Genomic DNA, 24,947 nt, shown 5'->3' with positions numbered 1-24,947 from the left:
CCCACCTTAGCCTGTCAAGTAGCTGGGACGAGAATCACACATCACCCTACCCAGCTAATTTTTTGTATTTTTGTAGAGATAGGGTTTCACCATGTCACCAAGGCTGGTCTTGAACTCCTGACATCAAGTGATCCAACCACCTCAGCCCCCCAAAGTACTGGGAATACAGGTGTGAACCACCACACTCAAAAGGATATTTTAATTATCTTCAGTGTAATTTGGCAAACTCTAAGGGAGAACACATTTAATGATGATGAAATGAATGAAAATAGGGGTGGTTTGGATGGAATGGCACCTGGGGGGGAAGTTGTTGGTCCTTGACACAAATTCTAGGACTTCGTGTTTCATTCAGCTGAGGAAGACTCCCTACATGCAAATTCAGCAACTTATATTCAGATGGGGAAATTTTATTTACTTTTATATGCTAAATACATAATGAGTTAATTTGATATTAATTGTCCTAGAAAGCTGCATATTTTCCTGAATTAATAAAAAATAAATCTCCCCAGAGGGGAGGGTGATATCATCTGTAGTAAAAATAATTATATAACTACCATTCTTTAAAGACCCAATATTTTCCATAATTCTGCTAAGTGCTTCATATCCATTACATAGATTCCAACAGTGCTACAAGTTAGAGCTTATCAGACATTATTTGCCAAACTTATAATTTTAAGCTTACACGGCTGATAGGTGACAGAGCTGAGACTAGACTACTAGTCTAATGTGGCCAGAATTATTCTAAGTTCACATTTTTCCACTCCTCCCAATCTGAGACAGATCTTTTGTCTAATTTACTAGTCTTTTCACTACTGCAAAATCTATTACAATTAAAAATAAAGGACTCTGGCCAAAGTACTAGAAGCAGACCTGTATTAGGTTGTTCTCACATTGCTACAAAGAAATATCTGAGACTAGGTAATTTATAAAGAAAATAAGTTTAATTGGCTCATGGTTCTATAGGCTATACAGGAAGCATAGCAGTATGTGCCTCTGGGGAGACCGTGAGAAACTTACAATAATGGTGGAAGGTGAAGGGAAAGCGCGCAAGACCCACATGGCTGGAGCAGGAGGAAGAGAGAGAAGGGGTAGGTGCCACACGCTTTTAAACAACCAGATCTCATGAGAACTCAGGGCAGTATGAAGGGGGAAATCTACCCCCATAATCCAATCACCTCTCAGCAGACATCATCTCTAGCCTCGGGGATTACCTTTCACCATGAGATTTGGGTGGGGACACATAGCAAAACCTTATCATTCCATCCCCAACCCCTCTCGAATCTCATGTCCTTCTCACATTGCAAAATCCAATCATCCCTTCCCAACAGTGCCCCAGAGTCTTAACTCATTCCAGCATTAACTCAAAAGTCCAAAGTCTCATCTGAGACAAGGCTAGTACCTTCCACTTATAGGGAGGAAAAAAAAAAAAAAAAAAAAAAAAGTTACTTCCAAGATACAATGGGAGTAAAAGCATTGGTTAAATACTTCCATTCCAAAAGGGAGAAATCAGCCCAAAGAAGGGGAATACATGCCCCATGCAAGTCAGAAACCTAGCAAGGCAGTCATTAAATCTTAAAGCTCCAAAATAATCTTTTTTTTTTTTTTTTTTGCAACGGAGTTTCACTCTTGTTGCCCAGGCTGGAGTGCAGGCCTTCTGCATTCAAGCGATTCTCCTTCCTCAGCCTCCAAAATAGCTGGCTTTACAGATGTGCGCCACCATGCCTGGCAAATTTTGTATTTTTGTTTAGTAGAGACAGGGTTTCACCATGTTGGTCAGGCTGGTCTTGAACTCCTGACCTCAAGTGATCCATCTGCCTCAGCCTCCCAAAGTGCTGGGATTACAGGTGTGAGCCCCCGTGCCTGGCCCAAAATAATCTTTTTGACTCCATATTCCATATCCAAAGCACTCTGATGCTCCCAAGCTCCACCCTTGTGGTTTTGCAGGCTTTAACCCCTCTGGTTGCTCTCATGGGCTGGCACTGAGTGCCTGCAGCTTTTCCAGGTGCATAGTCCAAGCTTCCAGTGGATCTAACATCGTAGAGTCTGGAGGACGATGGCCCTCTTCTCATAACTACACTAGACAGTGCCTCAGTGGGGATTATGTATGGGGGCTCCAACCCCACGTTTCCCAACACTGCCTTAGTAGAGGCTCTCCATGAGGGCTTGGGCCCTGCAGCAGGCTTCCGTCTGGACAACCAGGTGTTTCCATACATCCTCTGAAATCTAGATAGAGGCTCCCAAGCCTCAAGTCTTGCACTCTGTGTAACCATAGGCTTAACATCATGTGGAAGCTGCCAAGGCTAACAACTTGCACCCTCTGAAGCAGCAGCCTGAGTTGTACCTGGGCCCCTTTGAGCCACAGCTGGTGTTGGAGTGGTCAGGATGCAGGCAGCAATATCCTGAGGCTGCACAGAAAAGCAAGAGCGGGTCGGGAGGGCTAGGCATAGCCCACAAAACCAACCATTCCTTTCTCCTAGACCACTGGGCCTGTGATGGTAGGGGCTGCTGTGGAAGTCTCCACAATGCCTTCAAGGCCTTTTTCCCAGGGTCTTGGCTATTAGCACTTGGCTCCTTTTCACTTATGCAAATTTCTGCAGCCTGCTTGAATTCCTCCCCTGAAAATGGGCATTTGTTTTTTACCACATGGCCACGCTGCAAATTTTCCAAACTTTTATGCTCTGCTTCCCCTTTGAATATAAAGTTCCAGTTTTACATCACTTATTTGATCACATATATGAGCATATATTGTTAGAGGCAGCCAGCTCACATCTTGACTGCTTTGCTGCTTAGAAATTTCTTCTACCAGGTAACCTAAATCATCACTCTCAAGTTCAAAGTTCCACAGATCCCTAGGGCAGGGGCACAGTGCCACCAGGTTCTTTGCTAACACATAACAAAAGTGACCTTTGCTCCGGTTCCCAGTACGTTTATTTCCATCTGAGACCTCCTGAACCTGAACTTCATTGTCCATATCACTATCAGCATTTTGGTCACAACCATTTCACAAGTCACTAGGAAGTCCCAAATTTTTCCTCATCTTCCTGTCTTCTGAGTCCTCCACAACCTTCCAAACTCTTCCCATTACCCAGTTCCAAAGCTGCTTCCACATTTTCAGTTATCTTTACAGCAGTCCCCCACTCCTCGATACCTTGGGCAGCCCTTCTTTTCTTTATAAATTATCCAGTCTCAGATATTTCTTTATAGCAAAGCCACTATCACATTGTTCTAAGGAAATACCTGAGACTGGGTAATTTATAAAGAAAAGAGGTTTAATTGGCTCACAGTTCTGTAGGCTGGATAGGATGCTTCTGCTTCTGGGGAGGCCTCAGGAAACTTGCAATCATGGCAGAAGGTGAGGGGGAAGCAGGCACATCTTACATGGCCGAAGCAGGAGGAAGAGAGAATGGAGAAGTACTACACACTTTTAAACAACAAGATCTCATGAAAACTCAGGGCAGTACCAAGGGGGAAATCTGCCCCCATAATTCAATCACCTTGCACAATGCCCCACCTCCATCCCTGGGGATTGCATTTCAACATGAGATTTGTGGGAGGACATAGATCCAAACCATAACAAGGCCTAAAGAAGGAAGGTAAAGATGAGAATAAAGCATACATTTGGGATTATTTGTGGGATTCATTTTTTGAGGCTCCTCCTGTCCCAAGCCCAAGGTTTCCTTGAGAGTAGATTCTGCCCAAGTGCTGGGACATGACTCCTGATTCAGCACTTTTTTACATTACAGCACCTTTCCCCTAAGTATTCCCCAGTGTGCCTTCATGTACAAAATGGCACCTTGTTTTCTACCGAGCTCTTCACTGCCTTCTCTGAAGACTGCACCCCTGTTTTCTGTGATATGGACAGACCAGAATCACTTGCCTGCCTCTAGACTTAGAGCATTCTGCTCTCTGCAGATGCCCCTTGGAGGCCCCATCCCTCTCAGTGGAACCTCTGACAGTGATGTTTTGATATCTGATTACCACAAACTCCCCTTCCACCCCACATCTTTAAGTAGTCTTAAAGTGTATTTCAAATGAACCAATTATTAGAGTCTGGTTCTGATTTTTCACAGACCATGTACTGGTTCTTGGGATGTAACTGAAGTGTGAGAGAAGGCTTTTTAAAATAACCCAGATTTTCAGCAGGATTTTTAAAGGGTGTGCTATTTGAGACCAGCCCCTGAACAAATGCACTGATGGGTAAGCCTACCTAGATGGTCAAAAACAAAGCTACCCTCATAAGTTGAAGGTGAGGAAAGGCCAAGGAAATTACTGTGAAGCAAACATCGACTGAGGCCAAATTCCTCAGTCCTTCCCCGATCAGAGCCTGTCTAAGAAGAAAAAATGGCTTTTTGGCAGACATGCTGTGTTTGAACAGCAAAGACAAAAATAATTCAGCATTGTTGTGCTGCCTCTTGTATCAGTACTTGTCCCAGAGGAAAATCCTGATTTTCCCTTGTGCCAAATGGCACTTGTAAGTGTCCTGCATGTTCAGTCATGTCGAGGTTTGCAGAATTCATGTCAAGATTGTTACCATGCAGAAATAGAAAGGTGCATATTCTTATCCTACTGACACTCAGTGCCGTGAGATCAGTGCAGAAAGGTGCTACTGAATGAAAAAGGAGAATTCTCCATGCTGAGATTTTACAGCGTCCTTTTGAAAATGAAATGTGATCCTGTATTTGAAAGCAACTGTCATGTAGGAGGCTGACAGAAATTGTTGAATTGCAAATTTGCCTCCTTAGAAACTCCACCAAGAAATGAAGAGGGTTGTTTTCATAACAAATTCTAATGATTACTCCTTTACCAAGCACTTATTATGTAACAGTTAATGAGAGAGACTGCAAGTGCTCATCCACATGGTGTCTTACTCTCCTTTCTGAACTCATGGGAAGACTACATTACCCAGTTCACCTGTAGTTAGGAAGGATTATGTGACTTCCCTTGCCCCTGAAACAAGCTATCAAGAGCTCATGCTGAGATGTAAAGCAACATGTTGGAGGCAGCCTGTATCTCTGGATCACCTGTTAGTGGAAACCTCTGCCTACTTACATCAGATTTTATGTGTATGAGATATGAACTTTGTTGTTTTAAGCCATTCAGTTGCAGGTTTTGTATGTTGTATCAGCTAGAAGTTACTTTATATAAGTAATGCACAACTACTATTTTTGTGGTTAGTTGTATTAAAATATTTTCATTACAAAGGTAATAGTACATACATTCTTGTTACCAAAAATTCTATTGGTATGGAAATCACAATCTCCCCCTTTCCTCAAAATTCAGCCCCTCTCTGGAGGTAACCACAATTAATCTGGTATGTATCATTTTAAAGCTGATACTAGGCTTTTTCACATATAGGTATGCTATAAAAATATATTGAATTTTTAATATACATAGGTAACAATGTCCATATTCTTCTGCCTCTTGACCTGATGATTTAATAAAATGAGTGCAAGATATTTCCATGACAGTGCATTTAGACCCACCTTACTTTTAAACTATTCTCTAGAATTATTATGTTTGTACGATAATTAATTGTTTCCTGATGGACATATGAATTGTTTACCATTTGTTGCTATGATTAATGAAACTAAAATGAACATTTTTGAACATGAAATTTGAGGAAAATGTACACACCTTCTCATAAGAAAGACATAGAGAAGTGCAAATTGGATTAAAGTGGGAAAGGTGTGAAGAATGAAATGTTTTACAAATGTTGTACTGCTAAAGTTCTGTTTCCAAAATGCTATACTGCAGTCCCTAGTCTCTTAATGTATATGAGTGCCTTATATTCTCAGAGACATTTGCTTTTATCATTCTTTTACATTTTATTCAATCTTTGTGGTGAAAAATATTGTCTCATTGTTATTTGAAGCACATGGAACAGGTCTTCGGCCTTGAATTGAAAGAAGTCAATCCTATAGTCATTCTTCTTATGCTTTTATTAGGAAGCTGGATTTCCCCCAATGAGAGAAGTCTGAGTGGTGATAAGTGGTTATCTAAGACCAGTCAGTTTCCTAATGACTCTCCTGGGTGTGACCTTCTTGAAGGGCAACTGTCACACTGAAGAGAAAATCTGGAAATTCCTGAATACAATGAAGGTGCAGGATAGAAGCTAACGCTTCATCTACGGACAGCCAGAAAGCTCATTACCAGAAATTTGGTACAGGAAAAGTACCTGGAATACTGGCACGTGTCCAATAATTATCCTTCACTCTATGAGTTCCTGCAGGGTGAAAGAGCCCATGCTGAAACCAGAAAGATTAAAGTCCTGGAAGTTTTGACCAAGATCAATGATACAATCTGTAGTATCTTCCCAAATCTGTATGAAGAGTCTTCAAGAGATGAGAGCAGGAGTGAGACTGGCACTCCTATCTATGAACAGTGCATGTTCTGGGGCTACTGTCCCACTGCTTCTCCCATCTGTAATGAATAAATCTGAGTTAGTTTCTCCATTTTGTGGTTGAAGAAAGCAGTCAACAGTCTAAGTAGTGAGGGACTGGTATTGGACTGGAGGAAACACAGTGTGTAACATTTTGTCTTCCTGTTTTATGTGGCAACATAGAGTTTACCTTTCTTTCTTTCTCTTTCTTCTTCCTTTCTTTCTTTCCTTTCCTTCTTTTTCTTACTTTCATTCTTTTATAGTTTCTTTCTTTCTAGTTCATTTCTAAATGTTGCTCATTTTAACAGAAAATGTGAATAGCCTTACGAGTATATGAATCACCACTTCAATTATTCAATACATTTGTTGCCGTGTATCAGGTTTAAGAGTAGAAGTTTTCTATTTTATAAAACAAATGTGGAAATTTTCCATCTCATTTTATCATTTGGAACAGGATAACAGAGCATCAAGTAGGTGTTTCTTTGGAAATATGAAATAACTCAGTTGTAAAGTTTTTTTTTTTTTTTTTTTTTTTTTTTTTTTTTGAGACGGAGTCTCGCTTTGTCGCCCAGGCTGGAGTGCAGTGGCCGGATCTCAGCTCACTGCAAGCTCCGCCTCCCGGGTTTACGCCATTCTCCTGCCTCAGCCTCCCGAGTAGCTGGGACTACAGGCGCCCACCACCTCGCTCGGCTAGTTTTTTTTTTGTATTTTTAGTAGAGACGGGGTTTCACCATATTAGCCAGGATGGTCTCGATCTCCTGACCTCGTGATCCGCCCGTCTCGGCCTCCCAAAGTGCTGGGATTACAGGCTTGAGCCACCGCGCCCGGCAGTTGTAAAGTTTTGAGGCTCAAAAAATGGAGATCAAGTGAAATGTGTACAGATGTTATCCTATGCCTATCCCACCACTGTGCACTGGATGTGTTAGGACTGATGACTAGTCTCTTTCATTTCACAGGTCCACAAATAGAGATTTATTGTCCCCAGCTGGTGTGCTTAATGAACTACTGTCCACACAGCCTCATCATGTGCAGTTAGACCTGATTTAGATGATGAGACTTGAATTTTGAGCTGATGTTGTAATTGAGTCAGATTCTGGGGGACCTTGGAGGAAGTTAAATGTATTTTGAATAAGGTAGAAACATTAAACATTGGGACCTAGAGAATGGACTGTGGCTGACAGAGTCTCATGGGTATCCCATGAGCTCCACCTCTTGACAATCATGCCTTTGTGTGTGACTATCCTTGAACATTAGTAGGCCTGTGACTTGCTTCTATATAATCAGTCATTGTAAAGATGATGAAATGACATCCTCATGATTATATTATATGTGTTGAGGAAACAGTTAGAAACAAAATATCCTGCTAATGCAAAAATACCTCTCCACAAAATATATGGCAAATAAAAAACAATTCAGACTTAGTAAGAAGAGACTTTTCTCAAAAATAATTATTGCAAGAGAGACTTTTGAAATAGGTGGAGACTACTGCAATAGGAAGAACACTGTGACTATAAGATATGCAAGTATCTCAAGAGTTAGGCAAAGTTTTTCTTCTATAGAGAGAAATAAACAAAGCTAGAAAGAACCAGGTATGTGAGGAAGTGGGATGAAAGGCTGTTGTGACTTGATAGTTGATTAGAGAATTTTTACCCTGAGGCCAATCTATCCTCAAGAGGGGTTGCCTACCGGCTTAGTGGAGAGTGGGCCAAAGTTCACGAGCGTGGAGGAAAAAGAAAATCCTAACCAAAGTTTGGCCAACAAGTATTTTGTTTCGATTGATTAGTAGAAACAAGCAGTTTATCTGTCATGTACAAGGAAAAGAAAGGGAATATTGAGGATCTTTGTCTGGGCTTGTCATTGGTAAACCAGAGAGGCTTCCATGAGTCTTGTCTAAGTCATGTGGTGAAGAGTGGTTCTTTCTAATAAACCTTTTTCTGCTAGAAAACAAAGTTGGGGGTTCAAGGGGGGAAAGAAAGTTTCTTAACCTGCACTGTTTCCCAAGATCACAGGGCTTAGGTAAACGTCAACATTATCATATAAGAAAGAAAAATAAGTTTTATTGAATAATCATTAAACTGGAATGTGATGCACATCATAGGCAATCCACTAAAGATATAGCAAAGACAGAAAGCAATCTCCACCTTTTATGTAGTCAAGCCGATACAATCTGTTAAATACATATTCTTCATATAAAAGATAATTAGTCCTCAAGGAAGAGAACTTAATGGCACCATTTGTCATGCAGAGTCCTTTCTAAATTCACTTAATAATTAAGGTGGCCTTCTGTGTTGGCTAATTGTTTTCATCAAAAGGGAAAACAATCCTGAGCTGTAAAACTGGCAAGTGGCTTATTTAGCTTATAAAATAAAATATTTTATATTTATAGTTTCTCTGAAGTAAATGCTCTAAGAAAAAAGGGTGGGGAAAATTCTCCTTTTTCTGTACCAGGAGAGAGGAATTAAAACAAAGTCAAAGTATCAGTTTTGTGTTGCTCTTTAGTTTCTGAGGCTACCAGCAAATCACCGAAGTATTAAATAATTATAGAGTCCCCTAATGGGACAAATTACTCCAAGTTTTCCTGGAAATGGCTAGAGAAAATTGTAGGAGAGTCCTAAAGTTCTTGAGGAATCCTTTGCCATAAATACTGGACTTCTGTATAAGCAAACACAAGACTATAGACTTGTGTGCTAGAAAAACAGAAAAAGAGGGAGAATAACATCAGATCATAGATCAACTACAGAGAAAGATAAATATTGCAAATAATGGTACCAAAGTAACAAGTCAGAATAGTTGCATGATTATGGGTTAATGGAATGACACATTTATTTCTCTAAGATCTTATACAAATATATATTGTGGTCAACCCTCTTTATAACATTTACTTTCCTTCTTTACTGGAAATATGGTGGTATTATACGGAGAATGACTTTTTTCTTTTTCATTCTCCCCCCTTTCTGTGTCATTCTTTTAAAATTAGTTTTATTACTTCTAAATGAGCTCTTAACAAAAGATATGGTTTTACATATGGCCATGGCTTATTCTTTTGCTAAGCTATTTTTCACGGTACTATAAGTTTAATTAAACAAGTTTCATTTTTCTCCATAGCCCAAAGTGATGCATAGATTTATTTCAGCTTAGAGTGCTTTTCCAGCATGGAGTGATACTGCCATATTCTGCCATACCCTTTGTCTTTCAGAAGGCACATCTTAAAATCAGGTATCTTTTCTTTTTCCAAGGAGCTCCACAGATACTTCATCCAGTGTATAAAACATGGTAACTTTACATTTGCACAGCAGGTTTCTTAGCTCTATTGCCAACATAGTGACACAGTGAGTGAGTTTAGATTTTTCTCCATTTAGCATTCAGATGAGAACACAGATCAGCTGATACCTTGAATGCAGTCAGGTAAAACTCTAAAGCAGAAACCTCAGTTGAGTTTTGCCTGGACATTTTATACACAGAAAACTGTGAGATAATAAATTTGTTTTTCTTGCCTTGCTAAATTGGTGATACTTTGTTATGCAGCAATAGAAAATGAATATAAGATAGTCTATTATATTTACCCAGATAGTAACTCTTTCTTCTAGTTTTTCTTCATTCTTTATGTTCCAAGTTTCTAAGCGGAAAGTGTTACCTGTAACAGGTAGAAATAAGTTAATGTTCGAGTAAGGAGGAGTTGTTCTTATTGTCAAAGTTGAGGATAGTTGGAAGGAAGTATGTAGAATAGAGGTGGAAACCAGCCTTGCTCTGGGCTGGGAAGTACCCATGATTGATGAGGCAGGCAAGATAGCACCCATCCTCCTCCAGTTCCCCTCAGATTATGATCCTTTGGACCAATTTCTGGGTGACTTCTCCACATTTAAGCACAGGTTATCAGCCTAAATTCTTTCTCTCTGGAGACCCAAATACCACGTACACAGTAGAGAGTCCTCATTTAGGCACTTGAAAGGACAACCTGCCCTGTGTGGTTGTATTTGTTAGCCATTACTTTTAATGGCAAAACCATGATTACTTTTGCACCAACCTAATAGTTCACTAGCTAGAGGAAGAGGCCCTCACAACGGGATCATTCTAAGCTGTGGAATTAACTTGATGTTACTCCCTGCTTTCTGACCTCTTTTCATTCAGAGTAGTCCTGAAAGCAACACAGAGAGAGACTCCTCCCTTGCTCCATTAAGTACTCTAAACCCCAATTATGAGCTTCTACAAGAGGGTTTCCCAGCTAAACACAAGAATGTGCAGGATGCCTCCACTTGGACAAAAGCGGGAGAGGGCTATGCTCCAAAAAAGTTTTTTTAACCTTACATCAGAAATATTGATCTTGCTGGGGAATGAGGTAGGATACTGCTCCTGTCATATAGTGGATAAGTTGGCACTGCCTCTAACTCAGTAACATTTTGGTTCTCTTCAGTGTGTCTGTAATCATTCCTTAGTCACTACTTTCTAAAACACTACTGTCAAATTTATACTTGTTGGGAAAGCAGAGATCCACAGGTCAGTGGGGAGACTGGTGCTGGTGTGCAGGTAGATGGAATGAACAGATCTTTGGCCCAGGTAGCTTTCTCCAAAGCCAGCAACATGTCTCATCCACTACTCTTTGAAAGTAGAGGTCCATCATGGTATCAGGGACAACAAATGGTATTGAGGGGGGGGAAAGGGGAATAATGGAGTTGCCATTTATTAGAAGGACTTGCCATTTCTTCTCTAGCTCACATGTTACCCAGCAAGCCCTCCTGTTATTCACTTGACTAGTGTCACCTATCTTTCAGTACTTTACTTCCATACATCCTACTTGCCCAGTGCTGTTGTCTCCCTAGTTGAGAAAAACATATATGCAAAATTATATTTACTCTTCTTTACTATTTTGTAAGTTTAAACATTTTCATCATGAAATATTTAAAGTAAGGGTTTAATCCCTCCTAGAATTGAGTTTTGTATAGTGTGAAGAAGTGTTCCACTTTTTTCATATTTGTATATCCAGTCTTATTTTAGTAAAAACACTCTTTTTTATCCACTTCCCCGAAATGACATTTTTAATAATCAAGAATCCATGTATAAGTAGGCCTATTTTCGGACATTCTATTCAGTTCTCCTAGTCTATTTGCTTATCTCTGTAAGTATAGCATAAGTATAGCATAAATTTTTAATTACTATAGTATTTTGAAATTTATTTTACTTGGTAAAAATAATTGTGTATATTTATGAGATACAATGTAATGTTTTGTCTGTGTATACATTGTAGAAAGATTTAATCAAAGTAACATAGCCATCATCTCATCAACTTATGTTTTTTGTGGTGAAGACTTTAAAGATCCATTCTTTTAGCAATTTTGAAATGTGCGATATATTATGATTAATTGTGGTCACCATGTAGTGCAATTGATCATGAAAACTTACCCCTCCAGTCTAACCGAAACTTTATATTCTTTGATCAGCATCTCTCTATTCCCTATCCCCAACACCCCGGTTTCTAGTAACCTTTTACTCTCTGTTTCCATGAGATCTATGTTTTTAGATTCCACATATAAGTGAGATCATATATTATTTTTCTTTCTGTTCCTAGCTTATTTCAGTTAGCATAATGTCCTCCAAGTCTATCCGTGTTGTCATGAATGACAGAATTCCCTTATTTAAGGCTGTATAGTATTCCACTGTGCATATATATGTGTGTGTATATATGTATATACATGTATATATGTATATACATATATGTATACATATATTTGTGTATATGTTTATATGTTTATATACATATATTCATATATACTTATATGTTTATACATGTTACATGTATATGTTACATTTATATGTATTAATATAAATATATTTTATATGTATATATAAATATAAATTTATGTTTATATATACATATAAACATATAAACGTTTTCTTTATCCATTCATCCTTTGAAGGGCACTTACACCACGTCCATATCTTTCTTGGTTATTGGGAGTAATGTTGAAATGACTGATTTCAATTTCTCTGAATATATACCCAGAAGTAGGGTTGCTAGATCATATGGTAATTCTAATTTTAGTTTTGGAGGAACGTCCATAGCATTTTCCAAAATGACTGCACTAATTTACATTCCCACCATCAGTGTACAAGGATTCTGTTTTCTTCACATCATTGCCAACACTTGCTATCACTTGTCTTTTTCATAAAACCAATTCTAACAGATGTGGGGTGATATCTCACACTGGTTTTAATTGACATTCCCCTATATATTGGCCTATATATTGAGCATTTTTTTCCCATATCATTTGATCATGTGCAAGGGCAGAGTTGAAGGCTTTGATAAAAATTCAACACAATCAAAACAATTGAATTCATGGACATGGGGAGTAGAAGGATGATTACCAGAGTCTGGGTAGGGTAGTGGGAGTTGAGGGGGATGTGGGGATGTTTAATGGGCACAAAAACATAGTTAGAAAAAATGAATAATACATATTATTTTATCATACATCAAGGTGACTATAGTCAATAATAACTTATTTGCATATTTAAAAATAACTAAAAGACTGTGATTGCATTGTTTGTAACACAAAGGATACATGCTTGAGGGGACTGCTACCCCATTCTCCATGACACACTGATTTCACATTGCATGTCTCCATCAAAACATCTCATGTACTCCATAAATATATACACCCACTATGTCCACACAAAAATTAAAAAATAACTAATAAAAATTCAAGACAAGTACATGGCAATAACCTTTAGCAAACTTACATAGGAATGAAATTTCCATACGGTAAATTGTAGCCAAACCTTTGTAACTTTGAAATTAGAAGCATTCCCAATAAAGTCTGGAAAAACACACAGAGGTATGATACCACAAATCTGGATTGGCATATATAGCCAATAAAAATCCATGCATAAAAATATCAAAATAAATAAGAGGTATGAAATGGAAGAAAATACCATTCACAACAGCAACAATACCTAAAACGTGCCTAAGTTGAAACCTTACTGAAATGTACAAGATCTTTATGGAGGTAATTATAAAAATTTACTGATACAGTTGGGGAAAAGGTGCCAAATACAGCAGTAGTCTATGTTTATTCAGGAAAATAGAATATAGGCACACCTCAGAAATATTGTGGGTTCAGATCCAGACACCACAATGAACTGAATATTGCAATAAAGTGAGTCACAATTTTTTGGTTTCCTGGTCCATAAAAAAGTTATGTACACCCTATACTGTAGCCTATTAAGTTTTCAATTACATGATTTTTTAAAAAACGTACATACCTTAATTTAAAAAAATACTTTAATGCTAAAAAATGCTAACGATCATCTGAGCCTTCAGTGAATTGTAACCTTTTTCGCTGGTGGAAGATCATGCCTTAATGTTGATGGTTGCCTATTAATAAGAGTAGTGATTGCCAAGGGTTGAGGTGGCTGTGGTAATTTCTCAAAATAAGGCAAAAATGTTATCTTAGTCCATTCTCACACTGCTATACAGATACTAACTGAGACTGGATAATTTATAAAGGAAAGAGGTTTAATTGACTCACAGTTCCACATGGCTGGGGAGGCCTCGGGAAACTTACAATCATGGTGGAAGGTGAACGGGAAGCAAGGACCTTCATCACATGGTGGCAGGAAACAGAAGAGCAAGCAGGGAAAATGCCAGAGCTTATAAAACCATCAGATCTCATGAGAACTCACTCATTATCAAGAGAACAGTATGGGTGAAACCACTCCCATGATCCAATCACCTCCTGCCCTCAACACATGGGGATTACAGGTCCTTCCCTCAACACATAGGAATTACAATTCAAGATGAGATTTGGGTAGGGACACAGAGCCAAACCATATCATTCCACCAGCCCCTCCCAAATCTCATGTCTTTTCACATTTCAAAAGCAATCATGCCTTCCCAACAGTCCCCCAAAGCCTTAACTATTTCCAGCATTAACCTGAAAGTCCAAGTCCAAAATCTCATCTGAGACAAGTCAGGTCCCTTCCACCTATGAGCCTGTAAAATCAAAAGCAAGTTAGTTACTTCCAAGATACAACGTGGGTACAGGCATTGTATAAATGTTTCCATTCCAAATCGCCAAAACAAAGGGTCTACAGGCCCCACGCAAGTGTGAAATCCAGTGAGGCAGACATTAAATCTTAAAGTTCCAAAATGATCTCCTTTGACTCCATGTCTCACATCTGGGGCACACTGATGGAAGGTTGGGCTCCCATGGCCTTGGACAGCTCCTTCACGGGTTGGCATTGAGTGCCTGCTGCTTTTCCAGGCACATGGTGCAAGCTGTTGGTAGATCGACCATTTTGGGGTCTGGTGGATGGTGCCCTCTTCTCACAGCTCCATAGGCAGTGCCCAGTAGGGACTCTGTGTGGGGGATCCAACCCCACATTTCCCTTCCGAACTGCCCTAGCAATGGTTCTACATGAGGGTTCCACCCCTGTAGCAAACTTCCAGGCATTTCCATGCATCTTCTGAAATCTAGGTGGTGGTTCCCAAACCTCAGTTCTTGCCTTCAGTGCACCCACAGGGCCAACACCTTATGGAAGCCACCAAGGCTTGGGGCTTGCACCCTCTGAAGCAATGGCTCAAGCTGTTCCTTGGCCCCTTTTAGCCATGACTGGAGCAGGGGCAGCTGGGAGACAGGAAAATGAGTCTGGAGGCTGCACAGAGGGGCCCTGGGGCCCACCCACGAAACCAATTTTTTCCTTCTAGGCCTCTGGGCCTGTGATAGGAGGGGCTACCACAAAGGTCACCTAAATGCCCTGGAAACATTTTCCCCATTGTCTTGGCAATTAACATTTGACTTCTTACTACTTGTGTAAATTTCTGCAGCCGACTTGAATTTCTTCCCAGAAAGTGGGTTTTTCTTTTCTATTGCATCATCAGGCTGCAAAATTTTCAAGCTTTTATGCTCTGTCACATCTTGAACACTTTGCTGCTTAGAAATTTCTTCTGCCAGATACTCTAATCATCTCTCTCAGGTTTGAAGTTTCACAGATCTCTAGCACAGAGGCAAAATGCTACCAGTTTCTTTGTTAAAGCATAGCAAGAGTGACATTTGTTTCAGTTTCCAATAAGTTCCTCATCTCCATCTGAGACCACCTCAGCCTGGACTTCATTGTTCACATGACTATCAGCATTTTGGTTAAAACCATTCAACAAGTCTCTAGGAAGTTCCAAACTTTCCCACACCTTCCTGTCTTCTTCTGAGCTCTCCAAACTGTTCCAACCTCTGCCTGTTACCCAGTTCCAGTGTTGCTTCCACATTTTCAAGTATCTTTATAGCAGTGCCCCAAACTCCTGGTACCAATTTATTGTATTAGTCCTTTCTCACACGGCTGTGAAGATACTACCTGAGACTGGGTAATTTATAAAGAAAAGAGGTTTAATTGATTCACAGTTCCACATGGCTGGGGAGGCCTCAGGAAACTTATGATCATGGTGGAAGGTGAAGAGGAAGCAAGGACCTTCTTCAGATGGTGACAGGAGAGAGAAGAGCAATTAGGGGAAATGCCAGACACTTACAGAACCATCAGATGTCATGAGAACTCACTCACTATCATGAGAACAGCATGGGGGCAATTGCCCTCATGATCCAATCACCTTCCTCCCTCAACACTTGGGGGTCACAATTCAAGATTAGATTTGGGTGGGGACACAGAGCCAAACCATATCAAAGGAAGTCTGCCACATTGATTGACTCTTCCTTTCACAAAATATTCCCTGTAGCATGCCATGCTGTTTGATAACATTTTACCCACAGTAGAACATCTTTCAAAACTACAGTCAATCATCTCAAACCCTGCCTCTGCTTTATCAACTAAGATTTTGTAAGATTTAAAATATTGTGTTTTCATTTCAACAATGTTCACAGCATTTTCACAGAGTAGATTCAATCTCAAGAAACTACTTTATTAGTTCATACATAAGAAGCAACTCCTCATCCATTCAAGTTTTATCATGAGATTACAGCAATTCAGTCACATCTACAAGCACCATTTCTAATTCAATTCTCTTGCTATTCTACCATATCTGCAGTTACTTCCTCCACTGAGGTCTTGAACCCCTCAAAATCATCCATAAGGGTTAGAGTCCATTTTTTCCAAGCTCCTATTATGTTGATATTTTGACGTCCTTCCATCAATGACATGTACAATGGTGAATCCTTTCCAGAAGGTTTTCAATTTACTTTGCAAAGGTACATCATAGAAATCACAATCTTTGGCAGACTTTTAAAATGTATTTCTTAAATAATAAGACCTGGCAGTGAAAATGACTTGTTGTTCCATGGGCTGCATAATGGATGCTATATTAGCAGGCATAGAAACAACATTAATGTCTTTGTGTAGCTCCATTGCAGCTCTTGGGTAACCAGGTACATTGTTAATGATCTGTTAATGAGCACTCATATTTTGAAAGGAATCTTTTTTTGTTTTCCTGAGCAGTAGGTCTTGACATTGAGCTTAAAATTTTCAGTAAGCCAAGCTGCAAAAAGATGTGATGTCATCCAGGCTTTGTTGTTCCATTTATGGAACACAGGCTGAGAAGATTTAACAAAATTCTTAAGGGCCTTAAAATTTATGGACTGGTAAATGAGCACTGGCCTCAAACTAAAATCACAAGCTACATTAGCCCATAACAACAGAGTCAGATTGTCCTTTGAAGTCTGGCACCAGGAACTGACTTTTCCTATATAGCTACGAAAGTCCTAGATGGCATCTTCTTCCAATATAAGGCTGTTTCATTTGTTTTTGAAAATCTTTAGTGTAGTCATCCTCATCAATGATCTTAGCTAGATACTCTTGATAACTTGCTGCAGCTTTTCCATCAGCACTTGCTTCATCTTGCACTTTTATGTTATGGAGAGAGCTTCTTTCCTTAAATCTCACAAACCAACCTCCCCTGGCTTCAAACTTTTTTTGTGCACCTTCCTCACTTCTCTCAACCTTCATAGAATTAAAGAGAGTTAGGGCCTTGATCTGGATCAGGTTTTGGATTAAGGGAATGTTGTGAATGGTTTGATCTTCTACCTTCTCCAAATCAGCAATCAGGCTCTTTTGCTTTCTCATCATTTGTACATTCACTGGAGTAGCATTTTTAACTTCCTTCAATAACTTTTCCTTTGCTTTGACAATCTGGCTAATTGTTTGATGCAAGAAGCCTAGCTTTCAGCCTCTCAGCTTTCAACATGCCTTCCTTACCTAAGCTTAATTATTTTCAACATTTGATGTAAAGTGAGAGGCATTTGAGCCTTTCTTTCACTTGATGACCTAAAGCCCATTGTACAGTTATCAATTGGCCTAATTTCAATATTTTTCACCTTAGAGAAGAGGCAGGCCCAAATAGAGGGAGAAAGGGGAATGGCTGACCAGTTGAGCAGCCTGAACACACACAACATTTATCAATTAAATTTGCTATCTGATATGGGTGCTGTTCATGCTTCTCCAAAACAATTACAATAATAACATCAAAGATCACTAATCACAGATCACCATAACAGATATAATAGTCATGAAAATGTTTGAAATATTGCCATAAATACCAAAATGTGACACAAATACACAAAGTTAGCACATACTGTTGGAAAGATGGCACTGAAGGACTTGCTTGAATCAACGTTGACACAAAGCTTCAATTTGTAAGAAAACATAATAACTGTGAAGTATAATATATCAGATTGCAATAAAATGAGGTATGCCTATATTGCAAAGATATCCATTCTCCTTAGGTTATTTACAGATATAGTTTTTATCTACAGCTTCCAAGATGACAACCAAGCTAGTGTTTCTTTCCCATGCCCAAAATTAACCATGGGAAATCTAAAGAAAAAAAAAAGAACAATGCCATAAACATCAGCAAAATAACAAAGTGAGAACCCCGAGAGATACTAAGTCTCTGTTGAACCAGTGCTTATATGGCGGCCCGCCCTGAAGTGAAAACAGATCCATAGCCTGCAGTAACAAACGGATGACAGCATTAGTTGCAGGAATTATTTTAAAGTTCTGCCTTTGCTTCTTTCTGCGTGCCTGGGACAATGATTTTCTACAGCTGCATTTAAAGAATCTGAGGCAACATCTCAGGTGCCACATGCTGGAATCATAGGGTAATAACAAACATTTGAGTTGGTTAAAGCAGTATGAGTTCAGACATTGTAGTAATAACCACCTAAAATCTCTATAGCGAATGAGGGCTGATTTTTTAAATGATCATTGTAATAGAATATAAAACATATACTAAAATAGAAGTGTCACAGTGAAGCACATGTAATAAGAATATTAATATACTCCTGAAACATTTGATGATGCTGATGTCAGCCAAGAGAAAGCACTGACAAAGCTGCCATGATAAGGAGTCCCCTTATTTTCTCCTTGTTGATTTTTGAAGGCTATGGTTGGGAGAAGGGAATGAATTCATAACAAAAAAGGGAAAAATCGCAAGGCCTGACAGCAGTCAGTGGGTGGACCTTAATTGACTGCTGAAAGACTGCACATCTTAGAAGAGAAGAGGGCTCAGCATGTCTCCTCCTTTGCCCTAACTCCACAGCATAACTAACTGGCTGCAGCTAGGTCTAGGAGGCCCCAGGCAGTAGTGGCCAGATGAATTGCACATGAGGAGTCTCAGGAAGTTGAAGTCTAGTCTGAGAGGGTGTCCTCAAGTCAGTAGAGGGAAGGAACATGGCAAGAATGAAGTGATGACACTGAGTGAGGGCTGGAGGCAAAGTCCATTCTGGAAGAGGGTGTCCCACAGAGCCCCATCCCTACTGTCAGTCTTGGAAGGTCCTGGCATGTGTTCCTGGCTCAGGCTCCACCTTACTTCCTACTCAGGACTCTCAGGGAATGAGATCCTCCATCTCCTGTTGACTGACTCAGCTCAGCAGACAGAGAAGTCTAAGGGTCCACGAAGAGCCCTGGAAAGAATTTTATGTGAGTTCTTCAGCAGCCACCCAGTCCACAGAACACACGGTGAGTGACAGACCCCCACCCCTGCTGTTATGCTGGGAAGGCCAGGTGGGCATGGCCGGAAGTGGTTCCTCCTGACTTCCGCGTAGAAAAGCGGCCAGGCAGGAGGCCTTGGTCTGAAAAGTGCTGCGTCGGGTCAGCGGAAGGGGGCATCCCAGATCTTCTCAGGTATCTTAGTGGGTATCTTGACCTAGAACTCGAGGGACATTCCCCAACAACTACAACCCCCTATCCCCTAAAAAAGGGCAGCTTCAGAGAGCCCTGCCCCATCCTGCTCCTAAGATGGTAACTTAGGAGTCCCGAAGCATGGCTGTTAGGCCAAAAGTCCATTCGCTTTTTCCGTGGGGTCGAAGAGCGTGAAGTCCTCGGTCGAAGGCTGGTGGACTCAGGTCAGTAGAGAGAGAAATCTCAGGCACTGCGTAGCTAGGAGGAATACTCTGCTTAAGACTGAAGGGACTCCATGCCGCAGCATGGGTTGCACCGAACTACGCCCCTGATGTCAGCCTGGGGGTCCGGGCAGGTCTCTAGAGAGAGGTGCGTTCTCTCTTTGTCCCCATGAGAGTCAGAGAGGTAGGTCCCTGGTTGTAAGAAGGTGGCAGCAGGTCAGCGAGGGTGATTTCCAGGTTGTGGGAAGAGTCAGGATGAGGAGTCTGATTACCGTAGGGACCGTTCTCAATATAACAGCAAGAGCACTCAAATGCCTCCGCTGCTGTCAGTCCTAGGCGGTCTGGGTGTCCCGGAAAGAAGTGTTGGGCAGGAGTGCTTCTTTATTTCCTCCTGGTTAGTACTGTAAAAATTCCTAGTGTCAATTTCAGAGCGGCAGAGGGGAATGGGCCTCTGGGACTTGACTGCAATTTTTATGATGATCCAGAATAAAAACGGAGAGGACCACACCTCTGAACAGAGGGGCCCCCACTGCCGGTCCCTGCTGTCACCTCAGTAAGCCCCAAAATGGGCTGTCATGCTATAGTCTAACACTCACTCTTAACTTCCTCCTAAGTTCGAAGGAGACAAACAGACCAGGAGAACAGGAGTCCTGCGAGTTCCTGGAGCAATTGTTTCATGGAAACCTCCAGAAGGGCCGTTGGTTAAAGCCAGGATAGTTGCTCTCTGCCGAAGGTGTTGACATGATGTCACTCTCTCCCGTCCAGGTGCCAACCTTCATGTCCACACTCCTACCTGCTGTCATAGGCCACAGCCACCATGCCTCGGGGTCAGAAGAGTAAGCTCCGTGCCCGTGAGAAACGCCGAGAGACCCATGGTCCGCCGCAAGGTCTCACAGGTCCCCAGGTCACTGCAGAGAAGCAAGAAGAGTCTCGCTCTTCCTCATCCTCTTCTGCTGTTTGTCGGAGTGCTCGTCGTAGGTCTTCTGATTCCTCCGTTCCTCAGGAGTCTCAGGGAGCTTCACCCACTGGCTCTCCTGATGCAGGTGTTTCATGCTCAAAATCTGATGTGGCTGCCAAGGGTCAAGATGAGAAAAGTCCAAGTACCTCCCGGGATGCCTCCGTTTCTCGGGAGTCTCAGGGAGCTTCACCCACTGACTCTCCTGATGCAGGTGCTTCATGCTCAAAATCTGATGTGGCTGCCAAGGGTCAAGATGAGAAAAGTCCAAGTACCTCCCGGGATGCCTCCGTTTCTCAAGAGTTTCAGGGAGCTTCACCCACTGGCTCTCCTGATGCAGGTATTTCATGCTCAAAATCTGATGTGGCTGCCAAGGGTCAAGATGAGAAAATTCCAAGCACCTCCCCTGATACCTCCCTTCCTCAGGAGTCTCAGGGAGCTTCACCCACTGGCTCTCCTGATGCAGGTGTTTCATGCTCAAAATCTGATATGGCTGCCAAGGGTCAAGATGAGAAAAGTCCAAGCACCTCCCCTGATGCCTCCGTTCCTCAGGAGACTCAGGGAGCTTCACCCACTGGCTCGCCTGATGCAGATGTTTCAGGCTCAAAATCTGATGTGGCTGCCAAGGGTCAAGAAGGGGAAAGTATAAGCCCCTCCGAGAGAACTGTGTTCTTTACAACCGCAGACCGAGATCCTCTAAACAGGAAAGCGAGCAAGATGGTGCAATTCCTGCAGGAGAAGTTTGAGAAGAAAGAGTCCATTTTGAAGGCAGACATGCTGAGGCGTGTCCGCAGACAGTACAAGCCTCGCTTCCCTGAGATCCTCAAGAGAACCTCCGAACGTTTGGCGGTGGTCTTTGGCGTTGAATTGAAAGAAATGGATTCCAGCGGCGAGTCCTATACCCTTGTGAGCAAGCTGGGACTCTCCAGTGAAGGAAGTCTGAGTGGTGATAATGCGCTGCCGAAGTCGGGTCTCCTGATGTCGCTCCTGGGTTTGATCTTCATGAAAGGCAACCGTGCCACTGAAGAGGAGGTCTGGGAGTTCCTGGGTGTGTTGGGGATATATGATGGGATCCTGCACTCAATCTATGGGGATACCCGGAAGATCATTACTGAAGATTTGGTGCAAGATAAGTACGTGGTTTACCGGCAGGTGCGCAACAGTGATCCTCCACGCTATGAGTTCCTGTGGGGTCCACGAGCCCATGCTGAAACCACCAAGATGAAAGTCCTGCGTGTTTTGGCTGAGATCAATAACACCAGTCCCGGTTTATACCCACATCTGTATGAAGACGCTTTGATAGATGAGGTAGAGAGAGCATTGAGATTGAGAGCTTAAGGCAGAACTGGCACTATTCCCTTGGCCAGGGCACCTTATGGGGCCACATCCTACAGATCCTCCCATTCTGAATTAGAAATTTTGCTTTATGTTAGAAGAGAGTAGTGAGCTTTCTAGGTAGTGCAGTATAGTAGAGGCTGGAAGGAACAAGATATATCTCTTTCTTTTGTCTTGTTATACATGAGTAACTTGTAGATTTATGTTTTATTTCTTTGTCAATTTTCAAGATTGTTTCTGTTAAGTGAAAGTTTATTTTGCTTCAGATTATACAATTATCAAAAACATAGCACTCACATTCATGGTTGTTTAACCAATTTGAAAGTTACGGTTTGGGTATTAATAAAACAAAATCACACAACATATTTTTGTTGTAATTCAGAACTAGATAACATGGTAATAGAAAATGGATTTTGATATGAATCTTAAAGAACTCCACAATAAAATAGTTGACATCATAATATGACGAGAAAGAAAAGGAAAAACAGAAATGTAAAAGTTGTTTAATTCTTGGTTTGCCTAATTCCTTTTCCTATTTCTTTTAGTATAAATAAAGGATACCTGGATTTATTTAGGTTATTAAGACTGCCGTTTGTTTTGTTCTAGTGCACTTCATATTCTATGTTATCTACTGCATCAAAAACCCTTTCTGATTGCAGGGTGGTATTTTCTGGGTTTAAAATCATCACATGAAATGTAGTGATCAATATAAGCCAGAATGAGTTCACTAAAAACCTTCTTGAAAATTTCAAGGCGGCTACATTCAAGAACTTGCATAGGCTTAAATTGTCCCAAATATTTTCAAGATGTGGTAATTTTGTTTCTTAATATATCCTTATGAAAATTAAAAATTAATAATTTATATAAAAACACATATTATGGTAACTGTCATTTATGACAGACTCAGTATTTCCTACTTAGTATGCCATATTTTTTATGGACAGTACTTATACCCCCAAATTCCTACAAGATGGGGTTTAGCAGACTCACTTCAAAATGAATAAATTGCACATTTCTAAAAGCTCACAAGCTTGTAATTGACAGAGCTGGGATTAGATCTCTGGTCTAGATTCATCTAGAGCACACATTTTCCAGTCCTCTCAGCCTGAGCCAGACTTTGTGTCTTTTAATTCATTTTTCCTCTCACTGCCCAAAATGCTTATCAGAGAATTAAAAGGACACCATACCCAAAGCACTTCTTTGGAATATACAACTAGAGTAATCATAATGCTGAATAAATGAGTAGTATGAATTGCTAAAAGAAAAAATAATACACAGTGACAGTATGATCATCTGGATATGCAACATCAGATAACCCAATAAGATCAGGAGCTCCCCAAATCATCCTGCTCTGCCCTTTCCCCATAGAAATTAAATATCCTCAAAGCAAAGTACATAATAGGCTAAGTCTGGCTGGCGAAGCAAAGAATAGATCAGTGTGCTTTTTTCACTGACAGCCCACCACCTGTCTGGGGCCTCCTGCCTTGTGGTACAGCTTCCCTGTCTCGTACAGAACCTGGGACAGGGAGCCATTGTCTGCAAGGTTTGCAGTAGGGAACCTGCTCAATTGTTTGCAGGTGTGTGACATTTCCCAGCAGGCTTAAACAGAAAGGAGGCATGATGCGAACCCCCATAAATGAGGATTCTGGAGATCACTGCCTCAGAATATCGGGGTCACTGAGAGACCAGGCCCTGCCTACTCTCAGATCTAGAAGGCCCAAGCTATAGCAGCAAGCTAAAATTTCTCTATTTATTCAAGTTCTCAGGTACATAAGAGTCCTGGTCTAAGGGTGGTGTGCTCTGGTTATTGGGAGGAGGATCTCAGCCTCTGAAAACTATCAAGAAGAGGACTCTGAATGAGAAATGAGGAATGATCCACCCAGAACAGTAGGGGCTCTTAAAGCTTTATCTTGCTTTCTGCCTTGGGTGGCCATAGGCAGGGCTATCTGGTTGAGGCTCCTCCTCATTTTCTCTAGGGCTTCTACTGGTGCCCCAGGGAGATAAAGGCTTTGATCTCATGGCAGTAGCTCCGATTCTGCCCATGTGGGGTAGCCAAGGAGTAGCACCCTGACTTCCCCCTCTGGTTTCTCAGTAAAGGAAAAGCTTTGGCTTGAGGCTGGCAGACTCAGCTTAGTAGAGGAAGGAGTTCCACATCCCCAAATCCATGTTAGAACCCTGAGTGAGAACTGAGGGAGCCACTGACTCCAAAACAGTGGAATCTTGTCGGATTCTGACCCTGCTATTATTCCTCAGAGGATCCTCAATAACTGTGGCCAGATGTGGCTGTTCCTAACTTCCATTTGGGAGATTCCAGGAAGATATGGCCTTGGTCAGAGGAGTGCAGCCTTGAGTCAGTGGAGAGTGGAGTTTCAGATTTCATTAGGTAGGAGTCAAGGTAAAGATGCTGAGGGAGGATAGAGGAGACCACTCACCCAAGAACAGTGGGAATGCAGTGTCCTGTCCCTATTGTCAGCCCTAGGAGGACCAGGGCAGAACTCTCAGACTGAAGTGCCCCCTCAGTTCCTCTGGCAGTGGTCTCAAGGAAGTGAGAGCCTTATTCTAATGGGAACAACCCTATTCAGCAGAGGATGTTTAATAGGAGTCACACTGCTGACCCTAAACAGGGATGATGGTACTCCTCCCAGAACAGTTGGAGCTACACGAAGCCCTGCCATTGGTGTCTCTCCCTGGCAAACCAGGAAATTCTGAGATGATGAGTCCCACTCATTTCCTTTTAAGGCATCTCAAGGAGGTAAGGCACCTGGTCTAAGGGGTCAGTCTGAGGTTACCACAGGGATAAATTCCAGGTCATACAAACAGTCAAGCCGAGGACCGTGAGAATGGAAGGAACCACTCAAATCCTAACAGTACAGACAACGCAGAATCCCTCAGGTACTGTCAGCCGTAGGTGACCATTTGATAGTATTAGGGAATTAAAGGCCGTATA

General features: G+C 41.3%; 1 protein-coding gene across 1 annotated transcript; it reads left to right on the top strand.

Moving 5' to 3' along the window:
• Window positions 1-19,430: 19,430 nt before the first annotated feature.
• LOC105499108 (MAGE family member B6B) lies at window positions 19,431-22,514 on the top strand. Its single transcript, XM_071088935.1, has 3 exons — window positions 19,431-19,492; window positions 20,476-20,879; window positions 21,132-22,514. Exons 2-3 carry the CDS (start codon window positions 20,528-20,530, stop codon window positions 22,001-22,003), a joined length of 1,224 nt encoding a protein of 407 aa, XP_070945036.1. The 5' UTR covers window positions 19,431-19,492; window positions 20,476-20,527; the 3' UTR covers window positions 22,004-22,514.
• Window positions 22,515-24,947: the final 2,433 nt, after the last annotated feature.

Source organism: Macaca nemestrina, chromosome X, assembly GCF_043159975.1.
Source record: "Macaca nemestrina isolate mMacNem1 chromosome X, mMacNem.hap1, whole genome shotgun sequence".
Lineage (NCBI taxonomy): Eukaryota > Metazoa > Chordata > Mammalia > Primates > Cercopithecidae > Macaca > Macaca nemestrina.
The sequence above is the reverse complement of the archived record's forward strand: the minus strand, read 5'-3'. Positions and strand labels throughout refer to the sequence as shown.

What these genes read in the sequence shown, in the direction of transcription:
- LOC105499108 (XM_071088935.1), top strand. Translation starts at nt 20,528, where the DNA reads ATGCCTCGGGGTCAGAAGAGTAAGCTCCGTGCCCGTGAGAAACGCCGA. An exon ending in CACTGACTCTCCTGATGCAG is followed by an intron (nt 20,880 to 21,131) that starts GTGCTTCATGCT and finishes CTCCTGATGCAG; the next exon opens with GTGTTTCATGCTCAAAATCT.